The 24456-nt window shown below is 41.8% G+C and overlaps 1 protein-coding gene across 1 annotated transcript in view; it reads right to left on the bottom strand.

The window, feature by feature from the left end:
* Window positions 1-2333: 2333 nt before the first annotated feature.
* The window catches only part of SEMA4D (semaphorin 4D), an 85572-nt gene continuing 63449 nt past the window's right edge, over window positions 2334-24456 (bottom strand). The window contains exons 10-16 of the mRNA XM_088470047.1: window positions 12989-13164; window positions 10899-11055; window positions 9759-9981; window positions 8919-9034; window positions 5574-5740; window positions 4715-4758; window positions 2334-4317 (exon numbers count right to left, since the gene is read on the bottom strand). Coding sequence (XP_088326173.1) covers window positions 3407-4317; window positions 4715-4758; window positions 5574-5740; window positions 8919-9034; window positions 9759-9981; window positions 10899-11055; window positions 12989-13164 — 1794 coding nt within the window. The 3' untranslated portion in view covers window positions 2334-3406. The remainder of the gene's footprint in view (window positions 4318-4714; window positions 4759-5573; window positions 5741-8918; window positions 9035-9758; window positions 9982-10898; window positions 11056-12988; window positions 13165-24456) is intronic.

Genomic DNA, 24456 nt, shown 5'->3' with positions numbered 1-24456 from the left:
GATGCGCGCCAGTGCAGTAGATTCTGGCACTAAGCCTGAATCTACTCTACTGCCAGTGGTGTAACTACCACCCCCGCAGCCCCTCTTGTGGTTTGGGGGATGGACTACTACTACTACTGCTGGGGGATGGACTACTACTGGGGGGCATTGCTGGGAGGTTACTGCTACTGGGGGGCATTGCTGGTGGGGACTACTGCTGGGGGGTTACTACTACTGGTACTGCTGGGGGGGACTACTAGGGGCACTGCTGGGTGGGACTGCTGCTAGGAGAACTGTTGGGGGGACTAATACTGGGTGGGACTGCTACTAAGGGTACTGCTGGGTGCACTGCTGGGGGGGGGACTACTACTACTGGGGGCATTGCTTGGGGGGAGGGGACTATTGCTGGGGGCACTACTACTGGGGGCTCTGCACTGGTGGGACCACAACCGAGGGCACTGAATAGGTGAGGATTACTGCTGGGGGCACTGCATAGGTGGGGGACTGCTGCTGGGGGTGGACTACTGGGGGCACTATATAAGGGGGACTACTACTGGGGGAATTATATAAGGGGCACTGCATAGGGGGACCACTACCTGGGGCACTATATAAGGGGCACTGCATAGTGGGGACACTACTGGGGGCACTGTATAAGACCCCTGACAACGAGCAGGTAATTTAAAAGTAATTAGAAGCCTTACTGTGGGGTATAAAATGGTGTCAGGGGGCAAATATGTAAGTGGCACTTTGGTAATAGGCATTAGTGTGTGGCATAATGTGTAAGGGGTATTACTACAAGGAGGAAAAATACTGCAAACTGTCTAGGGGCGTGGAGCACATTTTTAACTTTTGCACTGGGAGCCAAATTGCGTATAAATGGCCCTGTAATTATTTTTACCAAAATGCCATGGGGGGGGGCGTCAAATATTTTTGGCAGGGGGAGCAAAATTTATAGTTACGCCACTGTCTACTGCACCCGCCGTGGCACTGCTAGAGAGAGGAGGGGGCCCACACGGAGTCTGTACACGGACCCCATCCGCTCTTAAAATGCCCCTGATCTGTGTGCTAGTAGTTTTCCACCAAAAAAAAAAAAAGCTAGCAGAGTTGCACTGGACCTGACGGCTCACGCCAGGCATATTACGCTGCATGGCATATTGAGACTAGGTGGGCAAGAACACGTGTATGAATATAAAATTAGGCTTCATTAATATTAATGAATATTCTTAAGTAATGTCACTAGTTCCTAACGAATGGAGTTAAGCCCACAAAATTAATTCTTCCATCATGTATTGGCTACAGGTCTACTTTAAGGATTTATATGCGACTCCATTTAACTGGCCAAAGGAGATGTCAAAAGAGGCGTTTGTATAAGTTACTAATGACAATTGCCAAGCTACCATAACAATATTGTGTAGTGCTGCAACTAATCCTCTGCCCAGATTAACATACTATGTTTAAAAGGCAGTCCATGCTTAAAACTGTACTTTAGATACACATGCGTGCTCCTAGTCCATGTAGTTCACGTGTATGCTACCCACCACTGCAGCGCCTACATGGTTTACGACTAGCTCCCCATTATTCGTTCTTTTCAGAGCCCTAAATTAGTGTCCCCCCACCCCAATTACATCATACCACAGTCCCAATAATGTCAGACTCTCTTAGAATATGCCCACAAGCTATTTTGATATGAGAAGATGATCATAAAATCAGAGGCCATTGTTCTGTAACATTACCATCATTTCTCAGACAAAATCAATGGCTCTGTGCATGCAGTTTACTCACGTCAGTAGAAGGTAAATTAGTGCATTAAACAATTATATATTCTTCTCTTATTTGTTACATTGGCAAATCCAAAAGAGGACAGAATAAATAGGGTTAACGTATCTTTAAGAAGAAATAATGTAAACTAATTTATTCAAAACATGGAGGACAATACAATTTTAAACTTACCAGTTGCATGACAGAAGAGGTGAAATTCTCCATGTAGGTGAACAAACTGGCCCTGATCACTTAGATAAGGAGGCAGCAATTTGATTATTTCCGTATTTGTACTAGGCAGTACTTTGGGCTGCATGCTGGACAGTGAAGGATGTAATTCGGAAGCCATAGAAGACACAAAGGAGGTGGTAGAAGGAGAATAAGGTATGGGAGATGAGGCTGTGTGATAGACAGGGACAGAAGAGAGAGAGAGAAAGAGGGTTCTATGAAAAGAAAAACTATAAAGGAACATAATACTGCTGAGAAGAAATTCATGCACTAAAGAGATCAAACGGATGTGAAATATGAAAAATTGAGAGATTCAGCAAATGGGTGAAAGACTCAGAAAACACAGTAAAATTATAAGGCTTTACACGTTTCATAAAACAATACTTTAATATTCGGGCATTCGGAATGAACATTTATACAGAATTCATATAGAAAAATAAAGAATTATTTTCAGAAAGTATATAAACAGCAAGAACAGGGTGCTTTTTTGTCTTTTGCAAAGAGCTGTGCTACAACGGTCTGGTAAATAGTAAGCCCTTAATAATATTACTCTTACAATGCTTTCCAATTCCAGTCCCTCAGTGGTTTGGTCAGCACTCTGCAGTTTATCAGTCTCTGCAGTGTCACTCCAGTGTGTCCACAGGTAAATAAAAAAATAAAAAAAAGAAAGTCTTGAAATAGTTAATATTTTCTCCCTTATAGTCCATATACCATTGTGATGGCTTAGCGTACGAATAACCAACGTCTTAGTATTGCAGGGATTTCTGGACATGCTTGAAATTCTCAAACCAATATACAGGTCATTGGTGTCCACAGGAAATAGGTTACTATTTACTTTCCTATTTAAACAAATAATGTCAATGTTCCGCTTCCAGCCACAACCTATAACCGTTCATCACGGTCTGTTCCTGCACTCCAACTCTTTGTTCCACGTATACTCTGGCACAGGTCACATTGTACATGGTAAAAGGAAGGAAACTTACTACTTTTTGTCTTCCCCCCCGCAGAGAAAGCAATTCAACTGAAAACAGATTTGCTGCAAAATCACAGGTAAAATTAAACAAATTATATGTACAGTATTATAAATTTTGCTCTGAACATTACACCTTCAAGTACTATAAAGAAGAGATGTGACCCAAGGTGGGAAGATCTTTACCAATCTGATAAATAATTAACTTCCAATTTGGAATTAACGTTATAATTCAGCATTCTACAATGACTGAATAGACCTGATCAGTCTTCTGCAAAGAAGAAAAAAAAACAAAAAAACAAATAGGAATGTAAATAAAATAGAAAAAAACAAATAGATCATAGCACACCAGGCTTTAAGAGATATATAATAAAATCCATATATCATTTTATGAAATGGAGTGAGACTGGACTGCACAGTAGCCCTATTGATTGTGGCTCAGAAAGATTCAATCCGTAGAGAGGCTCCCTTTCAATCACCATCAGAATCCGCATATTTTATTTCACAATTGACGTCAAATGGTTGGTCCTTTTCTGTTTCCTCTATAGTCTCATCCTCTTTATGTGTGATGGTTCCGTTCCTACAGTCTGGCTCAGTTTCATAACCTGTGTCATGAGGTGCTTTAGGTGGCCCACCACACTGGTTCTCAGTACACACTTTCTCCACCAAGGTCTCCTTCACACCCTGCTCACAGTCTTTCAAGTTCAGAGGAGACTTCTTGCCAGGAAGCACATTATCACGATACTTTAGACACTTGGCTGGGAGGAATCCCTTGTAGCAATTGTATATCAGCAAACTTATGAAAAGAAGAAAGAACACTATGACCAGGATAATAAGTGGGGAGCAATCATTAGCGTTGGACAAATACAAAGCCTTTCCCATGCCAACATCAGGTTTGGAATAAAACACCTCTGTCAGAGGGACCATGTGTGTTGTCACTTTGTTGTTTAGGTGGGTTACACCAACAGATGAAGTTGCTGCCTGGGTCGTTGAGGTTTTGGTGGTCTTTTCTTTCGCTATTGTATAAACCCGAGTCGTTTCAATTAATCCTTCTCTATGTGTTGGTGGATGTGCTGTGCTTGGCAAAGGAAGTGGCGTCTTTTCCAACTCCAACATATGTTTGATAACCAGCTGGGAATAAACTTTATCCATCACAAGCTCTTGTGACCAGCACTGGTAGGTGCCAACGTCCGATTTAGTCACATTGAATATGAATAAAGTATTGTGCAGTAGATATTTAGGCGGCTTCATTTTCAGGCTTTCATTATTAAATGTCCAAAATACTGAAGCCAGATTAGACTTGAAAAAGCATTTCAGTTCTACAGAGCTTCCTTCCTTGACAGTATATCTCACACTTTCCCGGATTCCTTTATCAGTAGGATCTAAAAAAGTGGGGTATACATGAACAACCATTTTGTTAAATGAATCTGAAATTTTAATGGTTCATTTAAAAAATAAATAAATAAAACCACTGGAGGAAACCTTAATTCCTTAAAGCAGATTTTGTTTAACTCCACATGTTCATGCCCCACAGTAGATTTACATTGATGTGAACCAATACCGTGCTAGGGCCCATTTATAGATCAGCATGATGTACACCGATATGTTTTATGTCACTGACTAATGAGTTGGCAAATCTAGACATATCTACGATAGAACCCCACTAGTCATTCTGAATTTTGATTACCTGTAAGCAAACCCAAAATGTCCTACAATCTCACTAAAACTTATTAGAAAACATTCTCACTTTGCTAATTAATTTATGCAAATGAAATGTACCTGGGCACTGAGAGGAGTCTCCATGTAATGACTGAATCAAAGATCTGAAAAAAAAAAAAAAAAAGACAAAAAAAAGGTATATTAAAGCTGTAAACAGACAACACAAAAAGCCGAGCCAGCATCAATCCTGTATGCTTAGGCTAGATCAGTATTTCTTATCTCTTTTTATCCTAGATTAAATTTTGTTAATCCACTTTGTGATCCGTGATTAGTAAATATAGATTTTATGTTACTGACACTCCGGTACACTGCACATGGAAGTATTTACTGCAGGAGGAAAATACACACGTTAAATGTTCTGAGACTTCCCTATACATTTGTTAATGTACAGTGTATTTTTATGATGGATTGAAAACATACCTGTATATGTAAGATATATGAATTTTTGCAACGAAAGTAGTTTATATAGAACTTTAAAATTTAGATGTTTTAATGAATAAAAAATAATAAACCACACATAGAACCCCAAAGTAATTTTACCACACACAAATATAATGATATAATATCAAAACTTTCCATACATTGTATGAACTGACAGAACAAATGTTTATTACAATATAATTTCAGGCCCGAAGTTGCACCATGTGGAGTCCATCAATAAACGTACAAATAGGAAGTATATGCAGACTTGTCTCAATTATCCTTCTTCCCATTATTAACAAGCTACAGAACACTCTTACATACATTGTACTAATAACTTTTATTTTTGTAATGGCTTCATAGAATAACCTTCTATGAATACTAAAGCCAGTAACATTTTGGAAGTATATTAATAAGGTATCACAATACCCTTTCATTTTGTCGATTGGCTTATGGCTGGTGCACACACTAAAATGATCTGCAGATGAATTATATATACCTGTCAGTCTCCTGAAGAATATCAACACAAGAATTCTTGAGTGGATTCCAGGCACAGTAAGGGTCCCTGGTCAGAACACACTCTGCACAAGAGGCAAACTTCTCACAGAAAGCAGCAGCAGACTGCACCACCCCAGTGTTGGAGCTGGCATAGATATATCTTTTGTTCTGATATAAAAAGAATATAAACCATTATAAGAAGTGTAGAGAAACAAAGAAAAGATAAATTAAGAGGCCAGTGTAAACCAATATTAATATATACAAACATTTACACGGCTCATCGTAAATCTATTTATCTACATAAACGTGTGCAGACACTAGAACTGCACATTTTATCTTTTTTGGTTTCAATATGCCCCCTTTTTTTTTTTACACATCTAATATCTAATGTTATGCTTTCTCTTCAGTCAGGTTAGACTCTGAGGTCACTGGTAACTGAGGGGTTTCCACATTGGATATATACACCTATGGAGTTTATTTCAGTCTGGGCTCCGTTGTGGATGCACACCATACACAAAATGGTGAACTGAGCTCTGGATGGAATGTGTGTGCCCACAGAACTTTGACAGAACAGAAGATGATTAAAACTGAAGCTTTGGCTTTTATTTGTTAGGTGCCATAAAGTGTGGGCAGCTCTGTACAAGCGGTAACAAAGACAGTAATACAATGCACAACAGTAACCCATCACAGGAGTACAAAGCACAACTACAAACATTTCAATAAACACAGTCAAGGAGTGATAAGTACAAGGGTAGGGCAGGGCTACTCGCTGTAGTCAGCAGGCAGTGGTGAGTCACAGTGGGAATGCATAACAGCTCTCCATGATTCTGTACACATCAAATGGGTGAGCAGACAGCATTGAAACAAGAGGAACTGGTGGTAAGGATAGTGCAAGCGGAAATACAAGAGGGAAGTAGGCCCTGCCCTAGAGCTTACATTCTACAGAAAGGAGGAGGGTTAACAGTTGGAAGGTGGACAAGAAGGGTAGGTGGAGAAAATGAGGGAGGAGTTAAGAGGAGGGATGATGGGCTTTGGTGAAAAGGTGTGTCTTCAGTGAACTTTCAAAGCTAGGGAGAATGGAATACTGTCGGACTTGGCAAGGGAGTGCATTCCAGAGGAGGGAGGCATGGGAGGAAGTGACCAGAGTAGGGGTAAGGGGACAGTCTAAGGAGGTACGGAGAGGGCAGGTGGGAGTGAGGGGACAGATATGAGGTTGGCAATGTAGGTTGAGTGATAAACTAATTGATAAGCAAGTTTGCACAATTTGAACTTGATTCTGAGGGAGTTAGTTAGCCAGTGTAGGAGTTTGCAGAGGGCGGAGGCAGGTGGTGTGTGTAGAGAAAGGCAAATGAGAGGAAAAGCAGCTTTAACGATAGATAGGATGTATGGGGAGAGCCCAGACAGTAGTCAAGCCCCAACCAACTTGACCGATACCGGATGGCAGGATCCATCTCCCGCACTGCAATGGAGCAACAGAAGGTATGTGACTGGCAGGGAGCAGCTGGGGGTCAGCATAAACCAAGTGGAAAGCTTTAGGGGCACATCCACTAGCAGATAGTAATAGTTGATCGTAATCGTACAGTCGTTCCCGATATCCTGTAGTGTCTACACTGAACGATATATCGTTCAGTGCAGACACCCACTCTCATCCCTGAACACGGTCAATCTGACGTTATCGGCAGATTGACCAGCATGTTCAGGCGATTATTGATGTCGGAAACGACCAGTGGGAGAGCGCATCGCTGGTCGTTTCCAACATTATAGTGCACAATTAAAGAGCGATTGAACTATGATGTCTATCGTTCAATCGCTCATTAATATCGCCTAGTGGATGTGCAGCTTTACTGACTTTCATTCAGAAGGTGCGGAAAATGCACAGCTGAGAACAGAGTGGGAAGGACAACTATTCCTGTGACATCATGACATTAAGAAGACTGTCTACTAAGTACAGAACTGAAAACAGGTATCCTATGATCACTGGAGATAAAGAAAATGTTAAAAATAGATAAAAAGATATTTTGCCATGTAAGAGTCCTTCATGCATCCAGTTGAGGATTGTGAAAGCTACAAGACACAGAAGAGTGTGATGTTGTCAAAGGAGAGGTAAGGGGGAGGGGGGTGTTAGGACCCTGGAGGTGAGGAAAACAAGGAGTTCAGTATTATGCTGGGCATACACTGGCAGATAAAATGCCTATTGGTCTGACAGGCATTTTATCTGGCAGACTAATACCCAACAGATATCAAGGGCATACACTGAGATATTTCACAGACAACCGATATCTGCTCTACTCCCCTGGGGAGGAGACATTTCCCCGTCCCTTCCCTGTGAAGGAACAAGGGAAGTGTCGATCCATCAGCCGTGCCTCTGCATACACTGCCCGAAGTGGCCTACTCTTAACTTACAAAATATTGTATTGGATGAACACGTAGGACGATCCAGCATGCCCGACCGATCGATATTTTTTGGATCGGTCACATGCATACATAGTGCAATTAATTGTGCAAACTGCAGGTTGCCCAGGTGATTGTATAGTGTATGCCCAGCATTAACCATGTTAAGTTTCAGGAAGTGAACAGACATCCAGGATCAGATGGTAGAAAGGCAGTTTGAGACACAAGCACACACAGATAGAGGTCAAGGAGACCAAAAAGGTATATTTAAGAGTCATCATGATGTGATTTCCAAGGGAGGAGGTGTAGAAAGAGAGAGAACATAAAGGTGACCAAGTGCACAGGTAGAGGAAAAGAGGGGGAGGTAGAGTTAGAGACCAAGTATTGGTTAGAAAGGTAGGAGAACCAAGAATAAACAGCTGTGGCTGTCTGTGGCATTGATGGTGTGGAGGTTGGAGAGGGGGCGGTCGACAGTGTTGAAGGAGACAGACACACCAAGGAAAATGAGGAGAGAGAAGAGATCCATAGGGTTGGTGGGGAGAAGGTCACTGGTGATGATTGTCAGGGCAGTTTCAGTAGAGTAGTGGAAGCATTCATATTCAAACATCAATTAGTGAAAAGTCTATTCTCACACTGACTGAATGGTGTTCAGAGAAAAGGTAAGTAAAATGTCCATGAGGTTCAGGGTATCTTGATCAAGAAGATCTTATTTAAAATATAAAATAAAACGGTCAGAACATGAAGAGCATCAGTTATACACATATAAACACACATATACAAAATATATGACACTAGTAAATAAATGAATCCAGCATCTGCCGGGTCACCTGAGCTACTCCTTCCCCTGCCATCCGTTAAACTAGCCCTCTGTTCCCAGTCTTCTCCCGCCACTGCAGCATGCACAAATCACATCTAACTTTTTTTTGTCTCAAGAAAATGAAAAAGTTATTTTTACCTGCTTGTCTGAAATGACCAACATCTGGACTGACTGATGGTCAGGAAATAGCAATATTTCTTCAATAATTCGCATTTCATGGTCATGGCTGACAGCTTTCTGTAACACACCTTTATCTACATAGAGCCAAAAAAAAATAAATTAATTAATCTGAATAAAATAAAAAGTAAAAAAAGAAAAGGTGAATTGCATTCAAGCTAAATATGTAACACAGGTCTAGTGTAGGGTCCAATTAGGAAACTATAGCAGAGAAAACCTTGTGTATCAAGGTTTTTGTCTATATGTAATACAATCGGTATCCTTACAAAGTGATGTGGCAAGAAGTAATATTATTCATGCATTCCGTTAGACTGTTATCTATTTGGGCCGGAATAACTGTGTAAACATAATACTAACATGGTATTAAACAGATGACTTGGAAATTAGTAACAGTAAACCTATTAAGAAAACAGGCCTACATATTAAGACACACACACACACACACACACACACACACACACACACACACACACACACACACACACACACACAGCAAAGGTGACACTCACAGGACTTGCTAATCAAAACCACATCAGCCTATTTTTTCTTTGGAAATAAAACTGGGCTGATATTTTGATTAGCATGGAGGCATGAGTGCCACCTTTGCAGCATCTTTTGATGGGCTCCCAGGAAAGGTAGTTTCTATTGTTTAGAGGAGTGCCATCCCTAGGTTGGATCTCTCTTTGTCAAATATTTTTTAATGGGAAACTAGGACAGTCCTAAGAAACTCTGCATGTGTGAGTGATACAAAAAAAAAAAAGTTTATTGCTAGTAGTGCACAAAAACTAAAAAAATATATACCTGTACTGATAAACATGACGTCATAAGTGTTGCCATCCAGTGCTTTGACCTGGTCCACAACTATCTGCGTGTACGTCACATTGTGGACCACTAGCCTGGGTTTCTTTCCTATAGGAATCACGGGGTCATCCATCAGAGGGTGGTCTTTAATAAACTGTAAAGTCTTGTCCGGCATGTTAAGTGAGCTGTTGTAATTCATGGATCTAGCCTCATTGTTTATACACTGAAAAATAGAACACAAATCTGTGTTATTTAGGATGAAATCCAACACAGCTGCCTACAGAGTGCAGAGAACATGTTCTTTTCATTGCCATGGATATGTATTCCAAAAATAATCTTCTTGCAAGTTAGGATTTTTTTTTTTTTTTTTTTTTTTTTTTTTTTTTTAAGAGTGCGATATTTTTCCTGCATACACTAGTGAGCTGCTAAAAGTCTTCAAATGAAGGATTATCAACATGGAAATATAAAATTTCAATGTACTAAATGTAAAACTTCATTGGGAAAAAACGGTATCTTTACTTCGGCACCTGAGCATTTTGCTATACATTAATAGAATAAATAATTTTAAATAGTGTGTAAATTAAGAGAAGTCTGTTGTATTTGCAGTGCTCCAGGAAATATTTAGTAATACTATAAAAGCATTACATGCTAGCTGGGAGACCTACTCAATGTATCAAAAATCTATGTGTTTTCCATGCACTACTGTTGTGGATTCCTGTGTGCGAGGATAAGCATGTACTCAGAAACGGTCTAAATAAAGCACATTAACCAGGTCATACAACATTCTGCTGGCACTCGTCTGCTCTTCATAACGCCACTTGTGAATTTAAACATATACATACAGTATGGAGCATATTTTATATTGATCTGGGCAAAAATTTCAAATAATCAATATATTTACTATTAAGGAAAATTCAATAGTTTTACTGACTAATATTGCCTAATTTAACAAAAACTTTTTCAAATGTTACTAAGAGAAAATGCTATTATAACACAATGTTACATTCATATTAATTGTGCTGCACATAAAAAGGTTCCTCCATGTAATACAAGTAATAAAGCAACAGCGGTGTAAAGTTTAATTATAGCAGTCCCTTATTAAATCAACACTTCCTGTAATTATGAAAAACAGAAACTTACAGCTCCCGGGCGAGGCTTGGGAACCTCCCCATTAAACTGCACCCATTTGGTGTGCGCTTGTTCCACCGTGGCACTCTGCATGTACTTTCCCTTTGCAAAGATGTCTTCCACAGTAGATACACTGTATGCACACACTGCTGACATACCAACATTGTTCCTTTCAAAACAAAAGGAGATTTCAAAAGATTTTTAATGCAATTAAAAAAAAAAATTCCAATTACAAAGTGACTAATAGAAATGTAATGCTTAACAAACATTATAAAATTGTGCAGTTTCTAAATGGGTGTCTTAAGAAGGTCGAGGGCTTAGTTCTTCAAGGTGCATCAGCAAGAATAATTGTGTGAAAGAACGGCTTGTATAATAAGAGCATGCATAGTATACACAATCACATCAATTACTATACTATATAGGATACGATTTTCACAATGTGATACACTCTTTAAATGATGCTTAATAGAAACTACAACAAGACAGAATTTACTAAATTGTGCCCAGCACAAGAGAAGTCATAAGGTTGACAACATTTGCAGATATCCTTTTGTGCAGGGTCTGAGCAAGGTTAGAGTTTTGTCTACTTTGCAGCAGACGTTTCCCCACTAAATGAAGAGAAAAGCTGAGGAGGTTCCGTTCCAACAACAAAAAAAATAATGCAGGAACATAAATGTTATGGTAAAGCAGTATTGCCAATTTTTATTTTCACCAATGTTGTAGATCATGTAGGGCTGGGGCATCATCACATCACAGGAAAGCTGCAACTCTGCATAGTAAAGTGCCCTGTAGTGCCAAGTGGTGGTAAAGGTGCAAAGCAGTGCCCATTTCTACTCTACCATGGAGTCATCACACTTTGCGCCCTCCGAGGTTGTAGCCAGATATTGGAACTTGGGAGCTCTGGGTGGGGGCACTTTCAGGCTTTCTAGGCGGCAGCTGTTTTAGATAACACACTGATGGTGTTGCGCTAATTGGATTTGTAATTACAAATACAAATAAATACTTAACGTGGCAGAAATGAATTCAAGACACCAAATAAATCTACCATGAATTTAATAAATACACATTAAGCATATCAGTAATGGTACACAAATGACATATAACAATCACCGTAATATTGTAAAAGTCTGTACAGACTATCATATATTACCATGGAACCTCTTGATTCCTAATAGAAACCTGCATAACTGACAGGTTTACTAAAGAAAACATAAAAATATAAAAAAATTGTATATTGCATGTAAACCGTGACCAATCTTAATCTGACAGTTCTCACCCGATCAAAGTCCACATATGAGAGTCCTAATAACCCCTTTGAATTTACCAACGGGTTTTGACAAGGGGTAGTGCTGGAATGTTTTCCAAAGGTATATATATGATAGTCTGTACAGACTTTTACAATATTAAGGTGATTGTTATATGTCATTTGTGTACCATTACTGATATGCTTAATGTGTATTTATTAAATTCATGGTAGATTTATTTGATGTCTTGAATTCATTTCTGCCACGTTAAGTATTTATTTGTAATTACAAATCCAATTAGCGCAACACCATCAGTGTATTATCTTTGTTTGGGATCATCAGCAGGTGATCTTTTATTGGGGTTACACAGACCCATAGGTGTTTGCAGCTGTGGTCTATTATTCATTTGTAGTATATTAGCGCCAGGCTGTTATTTGGTGGGGCAGCTGTTTTAGGTCAGCCCAGCAAGTCAAGATACTATAGACAGGGGATAATGCGGGCCTGGCCAACGTGTGGCTCTACATCTGTTGAAACTACAATTCCCAGCATGCCCTGCCACAGTTTTGCATAATATGCTAACACTTTGGCAGGACATTCTGGGTCTTGTAGTTTCATCACAGCTGGGGAGTAACAGGATGGCCAGGCCTGGGTTATGGATGCAGGGGGGTGGGGGGGGGGGGATATGCTCTGTCATATTTTTGGGCCTTCAGAATCTGTATTAAAGTGTGATAATCCTCTCACAATACAATAGAGTAGAGAACTCGGTTAGAAGGCCACACACATGAAGAGCACAGCCACATTCATTTTTTGCATTGTATAACAAGGAAAAGTAGTTAGAATATACTGATTTCTACTTACAAATGAGATGTAAATACTCCATAGATTACAGGCTCATTTACTTGTGGTGGTTTCAGAATAAAAACATCATTGACGACATTGAAAATTAAATTATTGTCTGGCGAGTGACAGATCAGTTTGGCTTTGAGGAATGTTGTCCATCTCTTCTGTAATGTTCTTAGACCCCCCTGGTCACCCTGGAAAATGTAATTTATACAATATATAAAAAACCAGCATCATAAAAACTAAAACACCAAAGACTCTGAACAAAGATTTCTAAATGGAGTATACTGTATAACACAATTGCAAAACTAATCCATAGGAGGAGAATATGCGATGCCCACCGCAACCAGAACATCAATCACCATATTTCTGTGAAACATTTTGTATATAAATGTAACCCAATGTTTTAATTTTACAGGAAATGGTTTAGTGATAATTCTAGGTTTCTCTATGTGGGGCTAGTAAAAGTCCCACGAATGACACAGGTCTAATTCATACACATGAGCTGAGGAAAATGGATAAAATCGCATGAAAATGAGACATTTAGACACATGATTCATCATTTTTTTATTTTATTAAATTTTATTATTTTATTTTCCATGCACTTTTCCTGTATTGTGCGGTTACCAGTACAATTGATACTGATGGTGCGTGGTAATACATGAGAACATTTCTAACACAACAGTAACATTTTGCAAAACTAACACTACAGTATGTGTGATCCCCAGGTGTTAATAAGGAATCGGATATAGGACTCCATTCAGTCTATGTGTACAGAAAACAGGCAGAGATCATTGGAATGTGTTGTAGAAGTAGACAAATATATTAAGGTTTTAAACCTCCTTTCAGGTTGTGTCATATAGCAACAGATTACTTGGTTTCTGCAAGAGCTAAATACCTCATCTCTCCCAACATCAGTCACCCCTTAATAGATTAATTATTCCAGAGGGTAAATTTGGTTCTCTTGAAACTGCATTACATTTTTGGACAATAAATTAGTTTTAATTACTAGGAGAGAGTCATTCAAATATAACCACAATGTATTTTGAGACCAATGAGTTTATGTTCCATTATAACTGAAGATCATGGCTTCCAGATGAAAACAGTGTTAATTCTAGATGAATGCAATATTCCCATTAGGCTGAAATGTACAGATGTATCCACATACATCTATTGTGCGCTACAAGTGGCGTTACACAAAGCGTGAAAGCTGTGTGACTCGGTAGTGTTGAGCCTCTCTTCATGCAACTTTTTACCTTTTAGTGTGTATTATTCACAGTCATGCAAACTGGATGCACAAGCAACTTCTGTTGATCAAAATTATATGCAGCATGCCTATGTTCTGTGTGCGACTGCGTGTGCATCTGCATGCAAATGCTACGTTACAGTGAAGCGGTTGTGACCCGCAGTAGCACACAGACTATAGGCTTGCCACATATTTTAAACAGCAGAAGCTGGTTGTGCGTCCTATCCACATCACTCTGCAAATAAAGACGCATTTGAAGGTAAAAAGTCGCACAAAAAGACGCTCAGCGCTACAGGATCACGCCACGGTATGGCACGACTAGAATGGCTGTTAACGCGCAAGGAGGCAAGATGTATGAGGACACCTCTGATTATGCAATAAAGAATTCAATAGTAATACTCATGTCAGCATTCCAGCATCAACAAAGCAAAGATCCGGACAAAAAGTAGAGCTGTAAAATTATAACACCCCCTATTGTAAATGATAGGGCAGCACTTTCTTCATCAAGATTTAAATTGAGGAACAGCCGCTTTGCAAGGTCAGAGCCCATACAGTTTCCTATATAGAGGAAACCCTTAATCTCTCCCCTGAAACACTCGCTCATTTTGAGGCCCCAAGAGTCTTCTTGGCTCCCTCACTTCAGTATAGTAAGGGGTTGTGTGCAATCAGCACACAACCCCTTCCTGATTAGTAATCACTGCTATCAGTGGTGAGAATGTGAGCTTTTGGGGAGACTCAGGGATGTTCTAATGGCTTCTTGAGGTGCTTGGGATTATCTTCAAGGATCAGTTATTACAGCCTCCTAAAACTGTTAATACACTGAATGATCGCACACAACCACTTCCTATACCTAAGCAGAGAGCTGAATGGGTTACCAATAAAACTGGAGACGCAGGGTTCAGCAGCCAATGTTTTTCAGGAAGCTTTACCCTTCTCAGTTGTAGGATTAGTAAGGAAAATAAAATTTACATTTTGCAAGGTGACTGGTGGGAAGACATTAAAGTTCTCAGCTTGGTATGTAAACTGCTGTGTGGAGCTACGACATTTATCGTCACATCATGTATATGGGATGAAATTGAACAGGCATAAAGTAGGGTTGCAACATTATGTAGGGTCAATTTAAAGTAAAGCTGTAACATTATGTAGGGCAGGTTTAAAATAGGTGTGTAGCAAGATGTAGGGCAGTGATAAAGTAGGGATTTAACATGAGGACTCAAAATACTAACACAAAGACAATAGGGGGTATATTTACTAAAGTGAGAGTTTTTAGAAGTTGATATGTTGCCTATAGCAACCAGATTCTAGTGATTATCTTCTAGAAGTTACTTGTCAAATGTTAAATAGAATCTGACTGGTTGCTATGGGCAACATCTCCACTTCTAAAAACTCTCACTTTAGTAAATAAACCTCCATGAGAACAAAATAAGTCTCTTGAGAGGTTTCAACAATACAACCCAGAATGTGTAACCAGAAAGGGATGTAGTCGGCATCGGGAGATCAGGATACCGGCGATCAGAATCCTGCGACAACATTCACATTCACGGCAATAAGGCCAGGGTTATTCAGAGGGAACGGTGGGTTAGGGGGAGGGTTAGGATACTTCCAAAATAGTCGAGAATCTGACAGTCGGGATGCCGCTCTCTGTATTCTGACCGCTGGCATCCCTCACGCCGTACCCTACCCACCCGAACAACTAGTTTAAAGCAAGCAGCCATTTCTTTAAATAAGCTGCCTTGATCCTGACCTGGCATGGATAGGTCGACAAAGGTAAACAAAGAAAAAAAGACATGATTTTATTATGACAATGGCACTCTACCATGAATTAGAAGTTGGACATAAGCTGAGAGGCATGTAGTGGGGCGATGGATCATTAAGGGGTCTATTTACTAAGTCTTGAATGAAGATAAAGTGAACGGAGATAAAGTCCCAGCCAATCAGCTCTTAACTGTAATTTTTTCAAGCTCAGCCAGTGATATGGCAGTTAGGAGCTGACTGGCTGGGACGTTATCTCCATTCACTATCTCCATCCAAGGCTTAGTAAATAGAACCTCAGGCACCAATTGGAATTATATATAATAGATAGATATTTATGCATGAATATCATAGACCCAATTGTTTATCCTGAATATGTTGGTATTCTAAAAAAAACAAAAACCTACTAATAACTCCATTTACAAAATGTCTGCAAATAAGAACTAGCACTATTAAAGCTGCAGTAATGGGCACTGCTTAGAAAATTATCCTTAGACCGCAGTATCATAGCAATGTCGGATATCAAGGAAAGAATCCATCAGGGAGTATCACATTACATATAATTATAGTTGCATTCAAAGACAGTGGTCTGGGGCTTGAAGTGAATCCTTTACACACTCACACCGGTGGCTGGATCAGTAGATCACAGCTGAAGTCAGTAGTTGTTGGGGCTAGTTTCTCTCAGGGGCGAAGGTTGTCCTGGAAATGTTCAGCATTAGAGGAGACCTTTTTAGCTGCAGACCACCAGCATTTTGAACTGGCACAGTTTAACCAAATATATACCAAAATTCATAGGTTTGCTCTAGGTGAATAGTCACATTTTATTTTTTAAACATGGCATAGAAAATGGGGCACTCTAAAAGGCCCACCTGACACTGCTGTGAGTGAGAAACTAGATCGCTGTTCTCCCGTCAAACTATAGTGATTCCATTGTCAAAACGCAGCTAAAAGGGACTGGATAACAGGGGAACTGTGTTCTCTACTCACTGTTTTGTAAAACTTTTTAGTTTCTTGGTCAAATTTTTTTTTAGCTTGGCTGTCCCTGCCATTAAGTGTTATATGTAAAAAGAAAAGATTCTAAGATTATTAATATATGTGTAGATAATTTGTTAGTGACAAAGCTATGCTTATGTGCGGGGAATGGAGCTCAACTAATATCTCTAGAGTCGCAGGAATAAGGGATAAACCTGATCCTTCCCTGCATCCGACTGTAAAGACTATATCCGACTGTAAAGACGTAATATTAGGCAGAATATAGAAACTGCCCTCACCCGAACAGTTCAAATAGTTTTTCTGCTTTCTGTTAATAACAACCATTAAAATATCTCTGCAAATACATCTATAGGAGGAATGATGCCTTGTTTAATTACTATAATTAAGGTACCATTAGCACAACTGCTGAAGATGCTCATGAAAAGCAATAAAATGCATCTGCACATACAATGGAGAGTGCCAGTTATGAAACTCTGCAGCTTCTTCTATGACCAAGTGATAGAAGCAGACAGCCGGGCTCATTTTTTAGTTTGAGTGATGACAGCTTAGTATGAATTTCCACCTGTCATCACCAGTTAAGACAAAAACAGTCTGTCAGAGGCATCTTAAAACACTTAAAGAAAATATGGGAAGGGAGAGCTCTAATACATATTCAACATAGCCAGTGTGCTAAATTGCAAATGAACGCTTGTGGGGTGTTAGAGGCAGAATGCTGTTATTACCTGGACACACTAGCCTCCAATTTTAATAAAAAAGCAAGCAGTGCTTCGATCAACACCAAATTAGATTCATGGCTGCCGATGACTGGCTAGATAGGAAATCTTAGGGTTTAAAATATTTATTGGTTGTCTCTAGTATGCAGTCTGCAAGGAGCTCTTTGCCATTATATAACAATTTACAACAGGAGTGACATGTACATAATAGAAGCTGCTAGAAGCCATTCACAAACTGGATGAGGCTTGTCTTTCGGAAAGACATTCTAGTACACATTTGTACTTCATTCTGTGCATCATGACACAGGCTGCTACATAATGCATTGGGACCTTCTATATACCAATGTCTTTACAGAAGCCAGAAATAATATGTCCTGCTGATCACTATAGTAATATTAGTACAACCAACATTGTCCAAACAATTAGATGTCAAATCTTAGTATTGATAAAATAGTCTGGTCACACATTTGAATCTAAAATCAACTTATTTACTTTAAGGTGTATGTTTCAGATTCAGTGCAATTCAAAAGATAACAATTAAAATGCAATATATTATGGCGATAAACACCCATGAGCCAAAACTTTATCACCACTCCCACATGAAGCGATTGACATCAACTAGCTTATAACAAGCGACTCATGTCAAGATCAGCCGGTAGGATGACATTTGGTACACAGTCATAGTGTTGAATGCAGAAGTTATAGGCAACTGTAAAGATATGAGTGACTTTGGTAAGTGCCAAGTCTATATGGCCATATGTCTGGATTAGAGCATGTTTAGAAATGATAAGGTTTGTGGGACACTCAAGGCCAGCTACGGTGATTACCTACAGACAGTGGTCAGAGAAAAAAAAAAGCATGAACCGCTAACAGGTTGTTGGTACCAAGACTTATCAATGCACAAGGTGAACATTCTGTCTGGTACGAACCAACAGAAGGGCTACAGTGACACAAATTGCTGAAAATTTTAATGATGGTGATGGGAATAATGTGTAATTATGTCCATCATCGAAAGAGTGTACAATTGGCATGCGAACAACGGAACTGGACCTTAGATCAATGGAAGGTCACCTGGTCCAATGAATCTCAGTATGTGTGCGTGGTTTACCTAGGAAAGAAATGAGACGCCAAGATTCATTGTGGGAAGAAAACAAGCTGGTGGAGGGAGAGTAATGTTTTGCTAAGAAACTCTAGTTCCTGTCGTTTTATGTGGACATGAAAATGATGGGTTCTTGTGGCAATGATACTCTCCAATGGAAAAGGCCTCTTTCTGCAGGATAATGTGCTCGGCTACAATGCACAGATTGTTTGTGAAGGGTTTGAGAAGCATGACAAAGTTTTCAAGTTGTTGCTCTGATCTCCAAAATCATGAGATCTCATTCCAATCAAGCATCTGTGGTACGTGTTGGAAAAACAAGTCCGATCCCCAGCAGCTTCACCTTGCAACTTACAAGAGTTAAAGGATCTGCTGGTAACGTCCTGGTGATAGAGATCACAGGACGCCTTCAGAGGTCTTGTAAAAGGTCCATACCACAGAGGGTCAGAACTAATTTGGTTGTACACTGATGAGTAACAGCATATTAGGCAGGCAGTCAAATGGTTTAGGTTCACCAATGTAAATACAAAAGATGGAATGTGTTTTAAAATGCCTTTGTCTGTCAGTGCAAATTAACTGAAAGCAAACGATTTTTAGAAAGACCAATGTACACTGGTTTCAAGGGGGCGGACATATTTGTAGTAGATAAATAGTTGACACTGTAAAAAGCTTAGCCACAATAATGTGACAAGTGGATTTGCATTTACAGCAGTATATAGTAAAGGGATATGTCTTCCACCTTTAATACAGTTTCCCTTATGTGGAGTCTGTTAAAAAAAAAATTTTGTTTAAAATATGTTTCAAAGCATCCCAAGTAATACGCACAAGCTATGCACTGACTTATATAAATGCTTGCCTAAACATGTGAGAGGAGTAAGGAGTTAGTGGAAAAAACAAACAACTACAAGTAATAATGTTGGCAGCTTTCACCAGGCTGAACAATTGTGCATATATGCATGCAAGCAGGTTTAAATGTTAAAACAAATGTTAAAAAACACAAAGATGTGACAAAAGATCCAATATGAGTGAATTTATTAGGTGGACATTGTTCATCTTATAAGGATTCATTTAATTCAAGCTTCAGGATCCTTGTAATGTCCTAAATGTGCATGCGCACAAACAATACTTATTTGCTTTGCCAGATGAAAACTGTAATTGTATGTGAAGAAAGGGATCCGCATGTCCGGCGGTTCGAATCCCGACGCTGGAACACCAGCAGTGAAGATCCCGACAGGTACGTATTTTCTCTATTTACTAAGTTAACCCCCCCGCCCCCTCTAACCCTGCCTTAGGGGTGCCTAACCATAACCTCACCAGCCAAGTGCCTAACCCTAACACCCACTGTAAGTGTCTAAACCTAACCCCCCCCCCCCCTCTTTTCCGCAGCCTAATCCCTCCGGGGGAGGGGGAGTTTTGGGGGGGAAGGTGCCTAACCCTAACCGCCCCCCGGGGTGCCTAACCCCCCCTTCCCCTAGCCTAACCCTCCCGGGGGGTGCCTAACCCTAAGGTATCTCGACGCCTGTCATTAGACCCCTGCCAGGATTAGACAGTCGGGAAGCCAGCGGTCAGCATTTTGACCGCCTGCTTCCTGACTGCATCCCTGGAGAAATACAGATTGGTTTTGATTTAGCACAATCAGATTGTAACAGGTGTCCCAATACTGCATTGCTGAGTGCACAGAAATACAATGGTTTGGAAATAAAAATATTTGATGAGGTGACTAGATTGAGATTCAGGGACCTATTTACTAACAAACCGTAATAACCATGCTTGGTTTTATCAGCACTTATCACTGCAATGTTTTCATCACTATTCAGCAAAAAAAAAAATCGTGTGTGTCAATATTAAGCATGTGAAGCAGTTAATTCAACTGGAATTTGCACAAACAGCTTTTATAATCAGTAAAGAAAACCTACAGAAAAGTGGCTGCAGTGTTAATTTAATCACATGGAGGAAAATATCCATGAAGCTACAAAAATGTGCACGTAATTTAATTAGTATCGCACTTTAAAGAAATTAGAAGAATAAAAAATAAATAAAAAATAGGTCCTACACAGCATTATCTATACTAAATGCAATGAGTTTTAGTGTGGAGCTCTGGCTTAATCCTCCTTAAGCACTTAGCTTTGGCCTTACGAGGTGCACATAAATAACTGACACAAATAGCTCTTATTACAAGTACAGTAGCCAAGCTATGTAAATGTGTGTTCATGCTTCACTTGTGCACAAAAAAAACAAACATTAACCCCCCTAAATTCAAATACAGCCAGCCATTTCCAACATAAAACGGACATGTGACCAGGGATCCTTTTTAATAACTATATAAGCCAGAAAACAAGAGATATGGTAAGAACTTACCTTTGTTATCTCTGTTTCTACGAAGTCCATAGGGTCCACAGGGTGACCTTGGGGTATAGCTGGATCCTGGATCCTCGGGCACCACGGAGTTAAAGCTTCCAGCTGCTCCCAGGATGCACTTGGGTCCAACCTCCCTTATACCCCGCCCCCGAGCCACAGGCACCTCAGTTGGTAAGCAGCCCATGCCGGAGGAGGAGACGAAACAGAGAGAAGGAAGACTGGAACACACAAGAACCATACTCACAGAAATGGGAGACGGAAAACCGGTGACCAGTCACAGAGCCCATATGAAGCCAGGTGCGTCAGGGCGGGTGCCCTGTGGACCCTATGGACTTCGTAGAAACAGAGATAACAAAGGTAAGTTCTTACCATATCTCTTGTTTTCTACTTCAGGGTCCATAGGGGTCCACAGGGTGACCTTGGGGATGTCCCAAAGCAGTCCAACTAAGAGCGGGGACGCTCCTGTGCTGATAGGAGAACCCGGCGCCCAAAGGATGCATCCTGAGAGGCAAAGGTGTCAAACGCATAGAACCTCAAAAAGGTCTGAATGGAAGACCAGGTGGCCGCCTTACAGAGCTGAACAGCAGAGGCGCCACGGCTAGCAGCCCAAGAAGGGCCCACGGACCGAGTGGAATGAGCCTTAACAGAGGCTGGAACAGGTAAAACCCTCCTGCATATAAGCCTCAATAATAACAGAACGAAGCCAACGGGCTAGAGTCTGTTTGTTGGCAGGCCAACCCCTCTTGTGAAAACCAAAGAGGATAAACAAAGAATCCGACTTCCTCACAGAACTAGTCCGGTCCACATAAACCTGGAGTGCCCTTACAACGTCTAAGGAAGTCTCCCCAGCCGAAAGATCAGGTGACTGAAAGGCTGGTACAACAATTTCCTGATTAATGTGGAACCTGGAAACCACCTTAGGCAGGAAATCAGGACGAGTGCGAAGCACCGCTCTGTCCTGATGAAAAATCAGAAAAGGGGGACGACAAGAAAGCGCCCCCAAATCTGAAACCCTCCTGGCAGAAGCAATTGCCAAGAGGAAAACAGTTTTAAAAGTTAGCCACTTGAGCTCCACTGACTCCAAGGGCTCAAAAGGAGGACCCTGTAAGGCCCTAAGAACCACCGCCAAATCCCACGGGGCCACAGGTGGCACAAAGGGAGGCTGGATTCTCAAAACACCCTGGAAAAAGGTGTGTACGTCCGGCATAGCAGCGATCCTGCGCTGGAACCACACCGACAGACCAGACACGTGTACCTTCAGTGAAGAAAGGCGTAATCCTAAGTCCAAACCGGACTGAAGGAAAGCCAGAATACGCGAAACTCGGAACACCTGGGGATCATAGTTTCTGGCCTCGCACCACTGAAAGTAAGTGTGCCACACTCTGTGATAGATCCTCGCGGAAGCAGGCTTGCGCGCCCTCAGCATGGTGGTAATAATGGAGCTAGAAAAGCCCCGAGACCTCAGGACGGCTGTCTCAAGAGCCACGCCGTCAAAGATAGTCGACCCAGATCCGGGTGAAGACAGGGCCCCTGAGACAACAGGTCCCGCCGTTGAGGTAGGAGGTACGGAGCGTCGATGGACAGGCTCCGCAGATCGGAGTACCACGGCCTTCTGGGCCACCATGATCAGTGTGCCTCCGTCCTGTTGGAACTTGCGCAGGACCCGAGGCAGCAGAGATATCGGAGGGAACAAGTAAGCCAGTTGAAACAGCCATTTCACCGACAGCGCGTCTATCAGACTTGCGCCTGCGTCCCTTGTCCTTGACCCGTACACAGGCAGCTTGTGATTGTAACGGGACGCCATCAGGTCCAGCTCTGGCAGCCCCCACTTGTCCACGAGTAGTTGGAATACCTCTGGATGAAGCGACCATTCCCCGGGATGCACATCGTAACGGCTGAGGAAGTCTGCCTCCCAATTGAGGACTCCTGGGATGAAAACTGCCGAGAGAGCTGGAAGATAGCGCTCCGCCCAAGCCAGGACGCGGGACACCTCCGACATCGCAGCTCGACTGCGAGTCCCTCCCTGGTGATTGATGTACGCCACCGTGGTGGCGTTGTCCGACTGCACCTGAACGGCCCTTCCGTGAAGAGCGGTGCCGGACGACTGCAGGGCTCTGTATACTGCCCGCAGTTCCAGGATGTTGATGGGAAGAATCGATTCCTCCGCCGACCAACGACCCTGAAGTGACAAGGAGCCTGTCACCGCCCCCCAACCCCGGAGACTGGCATCTGTCGTGAGCAGAACCCATTCCGGGATCCAAAAGGGGCGCCCCTCCAGGAGATGCGCTGTCTGCAGCCACCAGGCTAGGGACAGACGCACCTCCGAGGACAACACCAGCATCTGAGAGCGGATCCTGTGTGGCAATCCGTTCCATTCTGAAAGAATCAGCCCCTGCAGGGGCCTGGAATGGAACTGGGCAAACTCCACCATGTCGAATGCCGACACCATGGACCCCAAAACTCTCATCGCTGAGTGCACCGACACTCTGCCACTGCTCAGACAACTGTGAATCCGCAGCTGTAAGGAGGAGACCTTCTCTGGAGTCAGAAAAGTCCGTTGCTGACGAGAGTCCAGCAGGGCCCCCAAATGAACCATCCCCCAAATGAACCATCCGTTGTGATGGGATGAGGGAGGATTTCTTCCAGTTGATCAACCAGCCGTGCGCCTGTAGACAAGCGACCGTCAGGTGGAGATGCTGGATCAGTACCTCCGGGGAGCTTGCCAGTAAGAGGAGGTCGTCTAGATACGGTAGCAACCGTATCCCCTGGCTCCGAAGGTGAGCCGCCATGACCGCCATCACCTTGGTAAATACCCTTGGTGCCGTGGAGAGACCAAAGGGTAGAGCCCTGAATTGGTAGTGGTTGTGGAGAATAGCAAACCGCAGAAACCGTTGGTGCGATGTTGCTATAGGCACATGGAGGTAGGCGTCCTGGATATCCAGGGAGACCATATAATCCCCCGGTTCCATCGCCAGTATGATGGAACGCAAAGTTTCCATCCTGAATTTGGGAACCCTGAGAAACCTGTTCAGGGACTTCAAATTGAGGATGGGGCGATGAGAGCCATTGGGTTTCTGCACCAGAAACAGAGTAGAGTAATACCCCATCCCACGTTGAGACTGTGGTACGGGTATAATGACCCCCGCCGTCAGCAAGGCCTCTATGGCTTCCTGAACCTGCAAGGCCTTGGTTTTGTCCTGAGAAGGACTTGTGCAAAAAAACTGGCAAGGCGGCCTGTGCCGAAAAGACAGGGCGTACCCCTGGGAGACCACTTCTCGCACCCAGGCATCCGTGGTGGTATTGTGCCAGCACTGGGCGAATTGAAGAA

This window comes from Taudactylus pleione, unplaced genomic scaffold, assembly GCF_031769625.1.
Source record: "Taudactylus pleione unplaced genomic scaffold, aTauple2 ptg000095l, whole genome shotgun sequence".
In the NCBI taxonomy this organism is placed as follows: Eukaryota; Metazoa; Chordata; class Amphibia; order Anura; family Myobatrachidae; genus Taudactylus; species Taudactylus pleione.
Note: the sequence above shows the minus strand (reverse complement) of the source record. Positions and strands in the feature narration are given on the sequence as shown.